The sequence below is a fragment of the Nerophis lumbriciformis genome, linkage group LG15 (genome assembly GCF_033978685.3).
Source record: "Nerophis lumbriciformis linkage group LG15, RoL_Nlum_v2.1, whole genome shotgun sequence".
Taxonomy (NCBI): domain Eukaryota; kingdom Metazoa; phylum Chordata; class Actinopteri; order Syngnathiformes; family Syngnathidae; genus Nerophis; species Nerophis lumbriciformis.
In genome coordinates, this window is record NC_084562.2 from 41,939,327 (window position 1) to 41,954,445 (window position 15,119).

General features: G+C 37.6%; 1 protein-coding gene and 1 long non-coding RNA gene across 3 annotated transcripts in view; one reads left to right on the top strand and one right to left on the bottom strand.

Annotated features, from left to right (window-relative positions):
* LOC133616129 (uncharacterized) overlaps positions 1 to 8,302 on the bottom strand; it is a 59,454-nt gene extending 51,152 nt beyond the window's left edge. The window contains exon 1 of the long non-coding RNA XR_009816819.1: positions 8,254 to 8,302. This is a non-coding gene — a long non-coding RNA (uncharacterized lncRNA). The remainder of the gene's footprint in view (positions 1 to 8,253) is intronic.
* Positions 1 to 15,119, top strand: part of LOC133616128 (anoctamin-5-like) — a 102,743-nt gene that overhangs the window by 39,849 nt on the left and 47,775 nt on the right. For both annotated transcript variants that reach the window (XM_061975245.1, XM_061975246.1), the window contains one exon: positions 4,990 to 5,054. In XM_061975245.1, coding sequence (XP_061831229.1) covers positions 4,990 to 5,054 — 65 coding nt within the window. The remainder of the gene's footprint in view (positions 1 to 4,989; positions 5,055 to 15,119) is intronic.

Consider the following 15,119-nt stretch of genomic DNA (forward strand, 5'->3'; position numbering starts at 1 on the left):
TCGGAAAGGGAAAACTGATTTAACCTCAGTTGACAGCTGCAGATTTGAATGAATTAAGAAAGGCAGGCAGAGACCAAAAACCTCTGCAGAAGTTGTTTGCATGCAAATTACAGCTGCAAACAATTTTATTCATTGAGGAATTACTGCAGTTGTCAGACACTATCCATTCCAAGACAAGTCATTTTCCGATAGGACACAATGAAGACATAATTGAACAGTCCCAGTGGTCAAACCTAAGCAGTGTTGAGCAAATTACTAGTTACTATTTACTTAAAAGAGGAATGTAATTACTAACAGAATTCATACATTTAATTAGGTACCAAGGAAATAACGTTTTCAATGTACATTAGTGCCTCAATTTACGAGCTGAATTGGTTCTGTGGCGGGGCTCTTAACTCAAAACCCTTGTATCTCAAATCAAGGTTGGGGCACAGGTACGTCGAGGTACCACCGTGTACCGTATTTTTCGGAGTATAAGTCACTACGGAGTATAAGTCGCACCGTATTTTTCGGAGTATAAGTCGCACCGGCCGAAAATTCACAATAAAGAAGGAAAAAAAACATATATAAGTCGCACTAGAGTATAAGTCGCATTTTTTTGGGAAATTTATTTGATAAAACCCAACACCAAAGAATAGACATTTGAAAAGTAATTTAAAATAAATAAAGAATAGTGAACAACAGGCTGAATAAGTGTACGTTATATGATGCATAAATAACCAACTGAGATCGTGCCTGGTATGTTAACGTAACATATTATGGTAAGAGTCTTTCAAATAACTATAACATATAGAACATGCTATACGTTTACCAAACAATCTGTCACTCCTAATCGCTAAATCCCATTAAATCTTATATGTCTAGTGTCTTACGTGAATGAGCTAAATAATATTATTTGATATTTTACGGTAATGTGTTAATAATTTCACACATAAGTCTCTCCTGAGTATAAGTCGCACCCCCGGCCAAACTGTGAAAAAAACTGCGACTTATAGTCCGAAAAATTTGGTATTTATACAGTGAACTATGTACTAGGATTGTTGGGTATACCGGTATTAGTATAGTACAGCGATACTAATGAATCATATTCGGTACTATACCGTCTCTAAAAAGTACTCAGGAAACATGTCCCTGGACACAGGAGGACTTTGAATATGACCAATGCATGATCCTGTAACGACTTGGTATCGGATTGATACCCAAATATGTGGTATCATCCAAAACTAATGTAAAGTATCAAAAAACAGAAGAATAAGTGATTATTACATTTTAACAGAAGTGTAGATAGAACATGTTAAAAGAGAAAGTAAGCAAATATTATCAGTAAATGAACAAGTAGATTGATTATCATTTTTTACCACTTGTCCTTAATAATTTTGACAAAATAATATAAAGGAAAATGACACAATATGTTACTGCATATGTCAGCAGCTAAATTATGAGCCTTTGTTTGTTGACTTACTACTAAAAGACAAGTTGTCTTGTATGTTCACTTTTATTTAAGGACAAACTTGTAATAAGAAACATATGTTTAATGTACCGTTAGATTTTTTGTTAAAATAAAGCCAATAATGCAATTTTTTGTGGTCCCCTTTATTTAGAAAAGTACCGAAAACTATCGAAATAATTTTGGTACCGGTACCAAAATATTGGTATATTGTAATCGGGACTACACGCTACTATGTACCACATCATACTTTTAAGTTTGCGGCCTGTATCACAATTTTTTTTAAAGTATATTCTGCATATTTTTGGCATGAATTAGGTTTTTCTAGGCATGAATTAGGCTTTTCTAAGCATGAAAATGGCTAAATGATCTAAAAATATCAATACTACAGTATGGCTACTAAACCAAACCAATTAGAGTGCACTGTTCAGTATCCATCCATCCATCCATTTTCTACCGCTTGTCCCGTTCGGGGGCGGGTGCTCAAGTCTATCTCAGCTACAATCGGGCAGAAGGCGGGGTACACCCTGGACAAGTCGCTACCTCATCGCAGGGCCAACACAGATAGACAGACAACATTCACACTCACTGTAGCCACTAATTGGCTGAGCCTCAGGCAGCATTACTTTATTGGATTCAACCAGAATAAAGGGAACTACGTGCATGTCAAAAACCTTGGTTAGAAGGTCAAAAACAGGTAGTCACAGTCTATCTATGAAAATACTATATTTATAATTAATAGTAGTGCGACGAGATTAAAATGTGATTATATTTCACATTTTTAAGAAAAAGCTGTCTTGTGGGCAGCACATAGTCAAAAGGAACCAAGAGTTAGTAAACCCAGCTAGCAAGCACTGCTTTCCCAGCAGAAAGTCACCACTACAGAAGCCCACAGATCAGACAATTCAGCTGAATTATGGTTACACTTTACAGCTGTGATATCAGAGATGCGGACTTTACAAAGCTTCTCAACAAAGACGTACTGTATTTTGCGGACTATAGAGCACTCCGGAATCTAATTCACACCCGCTAAATTTTACAATAAATGTTTTTGTCCCATATATTAGCCGCACCGAACCATAAGCTGCAGATATATACATTGTAAAATTAGTTATTTACACAACATTTTGTAAATGTTTTTTTTACATGCCTTAATTGTTTCCAAACTGTGTCTGTAACACGGCAGTAAAATGGATGATCAAACAAATCAGAAGTCATCGTCATGGACCCACTAGCTGCGGAAGCCAGCGCTCCAATCAGCTAAATAGACTCAATAAGTCCACTGTGACATTTTGGTGAATTTACGAAACTGAAACAATATAAAAAGAATGCCATTGGAAGTTAATAATACCAACAAAGACACTCGTAAAAGTGTTTGCATATTAGCTAATGCTAATGACGTTAGCTTCATTACATTACAATAGCTGATGGCTTCATCTGGCCAAGATCTTCAGCTCTCGCTGGATCGGTTCACAGCCGAGTGTGAAGCGACTGGGATGAGAATCAGCACCTCCAAGTCCGAGTACATGGTTCTCGCCCGGAAAAGAGTGGAGTGGGGAGGAGACCCTGCCCCAAGTGGAGGAGTTCAAGTACCTCGGAGTCTTGTTCACAAGTGAGGGAAGAGTGGATCGTGAGATCGACAGGCGGATCGGTGCGGCATCTTCAGTAATGCGGACGCTGTATCGATCCGTTGTGGTGAAGAAGGAGCTGAGCCGGAAGGCAAAGCTCTCAATTTACCGGTCGATCTACGTTCCCATCCTCACCTATGGTCATGAGCTTTGGGTTATGACCGAAAGGACAAGATCACGGGTACAAGCGGCCGAAATGAGTTTCCTCCGCCGGGTGGCAGGGCTCTCCCTTAGAGATAGGGTGAGAAGCTCTGTCATCCGGGGGGAGCTCAAAGTAAAGCCGCTGCTCCTCCACATCGAGAGGAGCCAGATGAGATGGTTCGGGCATCTGGTCAGGATGCCACCCGATCGCCTCCCTCGGGAGGTGTTTAGGGCACATCCGACCGGTAGGAGGCCACGGGGAAGACCCAGGACACGTTGGGAAGACTATGTCTCCCGGCTGGCCTGGGAACGCCTCGGGATCCCCCGGGAGGAGCTGGACGAAGTGGCTGGGGAGAGGGAAGTCTGGGCTTCCCTGCTTAGGCTGCTGCCCCCGCGACCCGACCTCGGATAAGCGGAAGAAGATGGATGGATGGATGGACATTACAATAGCACGTACAAATATGCATGAAAACACTACTACAGACATCACACTTGGGACGGTTAGGTACGTAAACATTGTTTTAGTTATACTGTAAAACTTACACATGTTGTTTGGAGTAATAAATGAATAATCCATACAAGTAAAAACGCTAGATGGCCGAACCGCAATTGTACTTCCGGTTCATAGCTCAGTCTTAACAGAAAGGCAATGCAGCACCTGCAGTAAGTGAATATGGCGTTATAGAACACACAATAACGCACATATTCAGTGTGCTTGCTTGTTTTTTTTGTGGGTTTTTTTATGATTTACGTACTGGTCAGCCTTCAGTGAAGAAACATCCATAAATTAGCTGCACCGTTTTATAAGCTGCATGATACAAAGCCTAGAAAAAAAGTAGCGGCTAACAGTCCGGAATTTACGATAGTCAACTCGATTTACTTTGTTTGAACTATAATACATTTTTAACACAAGTTCACCATTTAAAAGCTCATACATAGGTCATGCATGCAAAGTTATAAAACACTTCAAAGTGCACTTGCTTGCTTGTTTTGTGACCCAGCCACATGTTTGTCAATATCTCTTCTCCAGTCATTGTAGTGTAGTGGCTACTGTCAGGAATTCTGGGCCCAATAAAAAAAAAGCCTTTGGAATTAGACCTCTACCATCATACACGGCACCCGTGGTTAAAATGAATCTTACATTTCCGTCTTGTTCTTGTGAACCCAATATTGCCTTGTGAGAAGAGTGCATGGTCACACCCTTCATAAAGAATAAATAGGATGCATGTCCGAAATAAACTGAACTGAACTTAACTTAATGGGAATTCAATTGCCATTTTCAGACCCGGAACAAACTTAACAGCAATAAATGAGGATTTAACTGGATTGATCATTTGGATGTTGGATTAGCACTGTAAAATGTGATTTGGTTTGGAGCTTTGACCTTGTGCATTTGTTTTGGATTTTGTCAATGTGTTTTCCTTTTTCTTTTTACATACATTTTGATTATTCTTCTCAGGCACTGTTTTTTGTATATATTGTGTGCATAAAAACTGGATGATAGAGCAAAAAAACAGCATTTTTCTAATTAGACATGCCTGGATTTACAGACGTGTGTCAATCATGAAGTAAACCAGTGAAGCCACTGAAACAAGCTGATTTCAAACATGATGTGGAATCAGATGACCTTTATAATAAAGTGACATAACACTGATCCAATTAATCAAGTGCAATGTTGTTTAGTTTTGTTGAACACTGTACATTATTTTTTTAATTTTTTTTACACAAAACACAAAGTTATCTCATGCTTTTCTCAAACTGTTTCACCTACAGATGAAAACGGAGGAAATGGTGTTAATTCACTCTCAGAGAGAGAAACGCTGCCAGGGCACACTGAGGTATGTAAGATTGAGAAATGTATTTATTGTTTCTACATGTCAAGTTATTTAGTTATTTCTTTTAGTTTAGCCTCCGTGAACTTAAAAACTGTGAGAAGATTGTAGAGGACACTTTTTTATCAACTCTACTCCAAAATATTTTCAAAAGAATCACATTAAAATACAGTGTGACCTCCTAAATAACAGAACTTTCATATTTTATCAAAGCCTACCAAGGTCCAGCAAATTTGCTGACCATAAATTTCAGTCTGTGTGTGATCACTCAGTTATGTTGGTCATTTTGCATAACAGTAATGTTTTTTTTTCCACTGAGTCCTAAACAGCATCATGTTCTTTTTTGTCCTAGCACTCACCCTTCAACCTAGGAATGGGTACCTTCTCACATTTGAACAGATATGGTCCAGATTCCTAGAACACTTTTACTCAACGGTACCAATTTTTGGTACTCTTGTGTGTGATTATAGAAGTTATTGTTTCTAACAAAAAATTTCCTTTTTTTAATACAACATTTATATTGAGCTGATTATGATTACTGGGCTAGTTGGTATATCTATTTTTCTTGTTACATTTCTGAGTCTCATTTGCACTTTGCAGTTGGAATTCCAAGATGTTAGATAGATGTTTGTAACGTGCATCTTACTTGCAGTTGCCATTACCAAGTTTGGAGTTGTTGAAATGACCACGTAAAATCACTAATACTAATCAGTAGCATGTACAGTGTATAGCAAATTGATTTAGCATCAATCTAGCGGATTTTAGAAAAGTTGAGCCTTACTTTATGTTTGGGTGTTTTCTATCAGGCATACTTGCTTTGTAGGCATTGAAAATTGCATCATTAACCAGAGGCAGTCCGACTGAGTGCGTTCTAAGTGATGCTTGAGTAATTGTTTCCCCGCCAAGTGTTTGAGCCGGGGTTTATTCTGCAACAAAATATGGCACCTTTTTAAGATTTTATATGAATAAATACCTGGTTGTACCCACGGAATACTTTACCCAGAATAGGTGTCCCTAAGACTTTGAGAAATACGATTTTGCACAGTGCCATACTCTCTGAACTTCCAAATCTCGTCCCAAAATGTGTTTTTTATGGATTATGACGCCGAAAATGTTCACTACAGTGTGGTGTTAAAGTTAAAAGTTAAAGTACGTGTGTAATAGTGTGTACACACTATTACACAGTAAAGTACACACTGGGTTCAACAACAAATCTTAGGGCATACTTGCCAACCCTCCCGGATTTTCCGGGAGACTCCCGAAATTCAGCGCCTCTCCCGAAAACCTCCCGGGACAAATTTTCTCCCGAAAATCTCCCGAAATTCAGGCGGACTCAGGTCCTCCACAATATAAAAAAGCGTACCTGCCCAATCACGTTATAACTGTAGAATGATGGAGGGCGAGTTCTTGGTTTCTTATGTGGGTTTATTGTTAGGCAGTTTCATTAAAGTCCTCCCAGCGTGGCAACAACACACAACAACAGCAGTCACTTTTTTGTATACCGTAAAGCAGTTCGTCTGCCGTAAACAGCAATGTTGTGACACTCTTAAACAGGACAATACTGCCATCTAGTGCATTTGATGAAAGCACTTTTGCGCGTGCCACACAGCAATGTCAGAGAAAAAAATAAAAATAAAATATATATATATATATATATATACATATATATATATATATATAATGAAATATATATATATGAAATACTTGACTTGGTGAATTCTAGCTCTAAATATACTCCTCCCCTTTTAGCCACGCCCCCAACCACGCCCCCCCCCACCCCCCACCCCCCCACCTCCCGAAATCGGAGGTCTCAAGGTTGGCAAGTATGTCTTAGGGTACATTAAACATATGTTTCTTTTTGCAAGTTTGTCCTTAAATAAAATAGTGAACATACTAGACAACTTGTCTTTTAGAAAATGGATGGATGGATGGATACTGAACAGTGCACTCTAATTGGTTTGGTTTAGTAGCCATACTGTAGTATTGATATTTTTAGATCATTTAGCCATTTCATGCTTAGAAAAGCCTAATTCATGCCTAGAAAAGCTTAATTCATGCCAAAAATATGCAGAATATACTTTAAAAAAAATTGTGATACAGGCCGCAAACTTAAAAGCGTGATGTGGTACATAGTAGTGTGTAGTCCCGATACCAATATATCAAAATTATTTCGATACTGTTCGGTACTTTTCTAAATAAAGGGCACCACAAAAAATTGCATAATTGGCTTTATTTTAGCAAAAAATCTTACGGTGCATTAAACATATTTTTCTTATTACAAGTTTGTCCTTAAATAAAAGTGAACATACAAGACAACTTGTCTTTTAGTAGTAAGTGAACAAACAAAGGCTCCTAATTTAGCTGCTGACGTATGCAGTAACATATTGGGTCATTTTTCATTCTATTATTTTGTCAAAATTATTAAGGACAAGTGGCAAAAATTTAATTATTAATCTACTTGTTCATTTACTGTTAATATCTGCTTTCTTTCTCTTTTTAACATGTTCTATCTAAACTTCTGTTAAGATATAATAATCACTTATTCTTCTGTTGTTTGATACTTTACATTAGTTTTGGATGATACCACACATTTGGGTATCAATCCGATACCAAGTCTTTACAGGATCATACATTGGTCATATTCAAAGTCCTCATGTGTCCAGGAACATATTTCCTGAGTTCATAAATATAATATACATTTTTTAAAAACGAAAGAAGATGTTGTGATGCCAAAAAATATCGACATAATAGTAGTATCGACTAGATTCGCTCCTGTACTTGGTATCATTACAGTGGATGTTAGGTGTAGATCCACCAAGAACCGGTACTTTTCAGAGGCGGTATAGTACCGAATATGATTCATTAGTATCGCGGTACTATACTAATACCGGTATACTGTACAACCCTACTACAGTGTATAATTTGTTGGAGAAATAGGCTTCCATGCAAAAAGGTCCAGGCAAATCGTGTTTTCCTTGGTTGACCAAGACATGCTGGGGAAGACTATTGTTCCGATATTGTATACACAAAGTCGACTTACCTTAAAAAAGAGAAGAAAAAAAAAGAATTTTTTTTCAAAGATTTGTGGGTTATGTTTTTTTTAGTTACCCTGTGTTACTCAGAGTAATTATTGTTCAATGCTTAGTAAATAATCCGTATTTCTATCTTTCACTAAATCTTAGAACCAACAATAGTCTTTACATACCAGTGGTCTTCTGTCGTTACAACCATTTCCACCAAATGCACAATTATACTCTGCACAACTGCCTTTTTCATGTCATGCATCTCACATTAGTATCAAGGTTACCAGACACATTAGTATCATCATATAAGCATCAGAGTGTTGAAAGACGTGCACCAGTATGAGCTTGGATGACTAATATTATGCAGTCATGTGGTCTTTATATTAAACAGCATATTTCATATAAGCCAATTTTCTCCCAACACTACAAAACTTCTTATTTGTTTTGCAAACTAATTAGTTAGTTTAGTTTATTGACACAAAAAAGCAGAATGACTAACACTCAATCATCTTTGCTTTTGTGAGTTTTCAGTTTTTTGTTGTTTATTTTTTTGTTTTTTCAGACACACACAGATGATGCATGCATTAACATAAAAACGGTATAAAAGAGTCATTACGTCAAACTACCCTTTGAATTTTTCATGTAATTTATGACAGAAATGTTATTGTATATAGTATTTCATTTGTGCTGTGATATTCAGGAAACAATATACTGCCACTCTGAGGGGATGTTTTCTTTTCAGCAGACTGTTAATGTGCTTGTGTGACTTATGCTCGGCTGGCCTTTTACTGACTCGCCGCTCTCATTGCTGAATCACAAGACCTCTGTGACTCAAAGAGCTCTTGTCATTTATCTAAAAAGAGGACACTGACACAGATTATGCTCAGTCAGCTGAAATTACACATTTTCTCTGAAAATGCATTTTTTTTTTATTTCAGCACACGAATGGAGCACATTGAATCTGTGCTCATGTGTTAACGTAGTTTGATGCTGTTATACACACTATGCCACTTGCAGCTTCATTTCTGTCCTACTTGTAGAAGACGTGTTGCTTTGGTTAACAAGACGGATGCAACTTTTTGCACTACTTATTTAAAATTGCTCCAAGTGCTCTCCTCCTAAAGTATCATACCGTATTTCTTGGACTATTGAACGCACAGGTATATAAGCTGCACCCACTACATTTTTGATTTTTTTTTGTTTCCCATATATTAGCCTTACCGCAGAAATATATGTTGTGACATGAGCTATTTACCGGTACACAGAAATATTTCCTAAATCTTTATTCACATACCTTAATTGTAAAATGGCTGGTCAAACAAAACAGACATCATCGTTGGGGAACCACTAGCTGTGGAATCTCGCTCTCCAAACAGCTAAACAGACTCACTGACTCCATGGAGAGAATCTCGCTCTCCAAACAGCTAAACCAGTGGTTCTTAACCTGGGTTCGATCGAACCCTAGGGGTTCGGTGAGTCGGCCTCAGGGGTTCGGCGGAGGTCAAGACACACCCGACTCATCGTGTAACTACAAACTTCTCCCTATCGGAGTATTACGGATACGGCAACAGCTGACTGGTTTGCAGGTGTGTAATTTGTTGTGAGTTTATGCACTGTGTTGGTTTTGTTCTTTGAACAAGGTGATGTTCATGCACGGTTCATTTTATGCACCAGTAAAAAAACATGGTAACACTTTAGTATGGGGAACATATTCACCATTAATTAGTTGATTATTAACATGCAAATTAGTAACATATTGGCTCTTAACTAGTCATTATTAAGTACTTATTAATGCTTTATTCGGCATGGCCTTATTATAACCCTAACCCTCTAATCCTGACCCTAACCCTAACCAAATAACTCTAAATTAAGTCTTTATTACTTAGAATATGTTCCCCTAGTGTCCAAATAACTCTAGATTAAGTCTTTGTTACTTAGAACATGTTCCCCATACTAAAGTGTTACCAAAAACATACAACTTTGTCTTGAATTTGAAAAAAAAAAGAATGTATTTTTCACTAAAGAAGGGTTCGGTGAATGGGCATATGAAACTGGTGGGGTTCGGTACCTCCAACAAGGTTAAGAACCACTGAGCTAAACAGACTCACTAACTCCATGGAGACGTCTTGTTGAATTTACTTAGGGATTAGTGAAACTTAAACAATACAAAATTAATGCCCTTGTAAGGTAATGATACTAACACAGACACTTGTAAATGTGTTAGCATATTAGCTCATGCTAGCGGCGCTAGCTTCATTACATTACGATGGCACATACAAATATGCATGAAATCACTCCTACAGACATCACACATGGGACGTTTTAGTAAGTAAGAATTGTTTAGTTATAGTGTAAAACTTGAAGTGATGAATAAAGAATCCATACGAGTAGAACCATATGAACGATTAGAAGACGAAACGACACTTGTACTTCCGGTTGAAAGCTTTAAACAGCAGGAAACACACTAGGCATTCACCCAGCAGCACTTGCACTGAACAAACTTTGTACAAACGATGACGCCATAGCACAGACAATAACACACCATTTCATAGGTGAACAGCTCCACTAATGGACATTGGAGTGTTACTTTAGGTGTACAACTCCACTAATAGACATTGGAGTGTTACTTTCAAAGGCAAAATTAAAGTATTGCTCGAAACATAATTTAATATGGGACTTTATTGTATTGTATGTATAGTACATGTTCCAAAAAGAAAAAAGCATAAAACACCACCAGAATTAGAGATATTATAAGTCAAAGTGATGAAGCTTAGTGTTACGCTCATGACTTGGTGTAACTAAACATTACCCTATAAGATGAAGGCAATAGCATTTTATTGATATTTGAAATGTATTCAGTGTTTATAAATGAATATTTAAATATACTAAATGTAAAAAAGGGAATACATATTCAAAATAAGGTCATTAAATGAAATCTAGTTTGGTTACGCCATCATGAGCGCAACACAAGGTTGTAAAAGTTTCAACTACAATTCTAAATAAGATGTCAAAAGCAAACTGAAATCAAATACACACAGCTTAAAGATTGATCAATACCTATTTAAATTTAGTAATACATAAATATGATGATTTATCAAAATATAAAAGAAATATACTTGAACAGAACGCTCATGATGGTTACACCAAAAAGTAACGCTATGAATCGCGTTTTTCCAAGTTTTTGGGGCATTTTTATGCTATTTCCAAGCATCTCCTTTGTATTATCGTGGATTTTAAATGGTCAAACTAATGCATATTATATATGCATGCCCTAGTAAACAAAAAAAAGTCATATTTATTTTGATTGTTACATTTTGAAGTACATTTGTGCAGGTGGGTGTACACGTAGTCTTTGCATGTGTTTAATGAAAACTATTTGAATTACGGCTGTCAGCAAAGAAAAATCCATAAACTAGCCGCATCGTTTTATAAGCCACAGGTTTCAAAGCGGAGGAAAAAAGTAGTGCCTTATACTCTGGAATTTAATGTAATTTCAAATATACATATGCATATAAATGGAGCACAGTGTATTTTCTCTTAATGTGTCTGTTTAGGCTCTTTAACTCTTTTCACACGGTCCAGGAATTATTGATGTTTAAATTGTGCCATTTCACGCAAATTCAACCATACCCTTCGATTTATGTGCAGCTTTGTCCGATACTTGCAATTTTATTGCACATTTTGGCCGATTGTCGTCATTTTCCACGATCGAAATTGTCCCTGAGCAGCGCTCAAACACTAACGCCCAATGTCTTATCAATAAAAGGCTGTCTCTGCTTCCCTCCCTAAGAGATTCGATAAATTGTCCTCAAACAAGTAACAAGAGGACAAAGACACTTTTGGTTTTGGGTGCCCTCTTGACCATTAAAACAACTTAATAGAATGATAACGAGGGTGATTGCATCCCAATGACTGTTGTGCTAGCATAGGTCTCACTTCATTGTATCTTAACAACAACAATAAAGCAAAACCTTCCTTGTCTGGGCTCATCCCCTCTTGTACAGGATAAATACTCTGGATCTTTTACCATGACCTCAGACCAGAGCTGTTCCATCTAAATCTGTGAGCATAAACTGATGAAGGCTGGTCAGATAGAGGCATTACTTCAGGGGTGGGCAATTAATTTTTACCGGGGGCCGCATGAGCAACCCGAGCACTGCTGGAGGGCCACATCGACAATATTTCAATAAAATTTTGCTCAATATTATTTTTGTTATATACCGCAAGATAAATAATAATAATAATAATTAATAATAATAATAATACTTTCATTTAACCTAACTTAACTTTATACCAAAAGCACTGCTTTGGAAGTAATTTGTACCCCTTTCAGAGATCACATTTAGTTCCCCTTAAACATCCTCATGTTGCACAATGAAATGTAAGCATAGGATGAAGTGTGCATTCCTGTAACTTTCTCTAGTAACAGCATTCCATGATTAATATCAATAAATTAACATTAATAATAAATGACAGTAAAATAAGCACACGTATGACTGAGGAGTCATAGTGTAACTTTGTGTGGTGTTTGAGTTGTCCGACTTTTTGTGTGGCCATAAACACACCAGTGGTTTAGTGGTATGCGTGTTGGTGACAGATGACAAGTTAGTTTTGGCCTGGTTTGTACGGCAGAAATTGACTAGTTTTTCGAAATAGAAGTGTTTTACTCATGTTTTTGGTGTGGTTATGGCCGAATATAAACAGTTTTGCTGAATAAAGTGATCGATATAATTCCTGGCCTCGAAGCATCTCGATAGACGTTACAATAATTGAACGGTGTTCAATTGAACGGTGTTGACGAACACCGTTAGGGCCGCTTGTTGTCACTGTCACTCAGAGTTGCATTGCAAAATTACACAGAATAAATGTGTTTATTTTGTTTAGAATACAGATGGGATTTGATTTGGTGCACGGCATATATTTGCTGTGCGCAGAGGACGCTTGAGCAGTGCGCAATTGCGCAGGCTCGCACCTTAGAGGGAACGTTACTTGGCAGTCCATGTCTTGTTGAAAACACGGCATTCGTCATCAACTTTTCTCTTTTTAGTGTCTCGGGTGTAAACCGTGCATCACTTGTCGCTGTGCACCTTCACTCACAGGTTACACACAGACATACGCCCATAAATAACACTTTTCAAAATAAAAGCAGCACAGTTGTATTGCGCGCACGACATAGATGTTTTTTCAACTTTATTTTGTAATTTGTGATTGCAGCTGTTCACATTCACTCACAATCACGCACGCGCATACGTCCACACGGAAGTAACACAAATAACACTTTTCAAAACAAAAGCAGCACCGTTGTATTGCACACTCGACATAGATACTTTTTAAAATGTATTTTGTAATTTATGATTGGCCTCACGCGGGCCGGACAGGGACGCACAAAGGGCCGGATGTGGACCGCGGGCCGCAGAGTGCCCAGGTCTGCATTACTTAGTCTATCTCAACAGTTCAGTTACGATCAATTCATTGATCATGACAAAACTGTCGAATCAAAGATTTTGTTTGTTTATCAATGATAATCTCTGATCGTTTCTCATCTACCAATAAGAATCGCAGCTAGGAATCCCACTCAACAGTTCCCCAACGTTCTCAATGAAAGTGGGGGCAAATGACGTGCAATGTGTTTAAAGCCAAATGAAACGTTCAACAAGCACTTTTCAACTGTAAAACATACACCGAGAATGTCTGCAATAGACAATAGAGAAACTTCGGTGGTGTTTGATTTTATAAGGCAGTAATTGGACTGTAAGTTTAGAGACCGTGATCAGAGTGGTGTACAAAAACCAACAAAAAAAAACAGGCGCCATGACTGTTAACTAGGATCTATGCGGCAGTGCACGGATGCATGTAATTGCTGTCGTTTTGACGTTGGTACCGTTTTTCTGATGAAAAGAAAAATAGTAATACGTCTTTATATAAACTATATTTATATACAGTACAGGCCAAAAGTTTGGATACGCCTTCTCATTCAATGCGTTTTCTTTATTTTCATAACTATGTAGATTGTCACTGAAGGCATCAAAACTATGAATGAAGACATGTGAAGTTATATTCTTTACAAAAAAAGTTGAAATAACTGAAAACATGTTTTGTATTCTAGTTTCTTCAAAATAGCCACAATTTGCTCTGATTACTGCTTTGCACACTCTTGGCGTTCTCTCGATGAGCTTCAAGCACACCTGTGAAGTGAAAACCATTTCAGGTGACTACCTCTTGAAGTTCATCGAGAGAATACCAAGAGTGTGCAAAGCAGTAATCAGAGCAAAGAGTGGCTATTTCGAAGAAACTTTTTTTTGTTAAGTACATAACTCCACATGTGTTCATTCATAGTTTTGAGGCCTTCAGTGACAATCTACAATGTAAATAGTTATGAAAATAAAAAAAAACGCATTGAATGAGAAGGTGTGTCCAAACTTGTCCTGTACTGTAAACATGCTTTTATTTCTTCAAAGTATTATTTTGTGGCCATATTTGACACGCTTTGCTGCAACATTCTTCCAGAGTTTAGTGACCGTCAGGTACTCTAACGTGCACACAACGGTGTAATAAACAGAACGACCCAAAAAATACCATTACCCTCATTTTGCCCAAATCTTCATTAGCTTTGGACCAACAATCACGGAGAAATGATGACTTGTGTGTGAAGTATGTCAACTGTGGTGGCTGCCTCCAATGTATTTGTAATCACTGTTTGTACAGTATCACTCATTATTCAAAATTATTCTAACTAATCTTTCTTTTTTAACATGCTTTGTGAATAAGAGTACTTTTCCTTTTATTTCTCCATTTTTCTGCACAATAACTCAGCTATGGTAACACTGTTAGAGAATATAGAATATAGAAAACCTGCTCAGTGGCCTTGTGGTTAGAGTGTCCACCCTGAGATCGGTAGGTCGTGACACGAGTCATAACAAAGACTATAAAACACCATTACCTCCCTGCTTGGCACTGGGGGTTGGAATTGGGGGTTAAATCACAAAAATTATTCTCGAGCGCAGCCACCGCTGCCGCTCACTGCTCCCCTCACCTCCCAGGGGGTGGA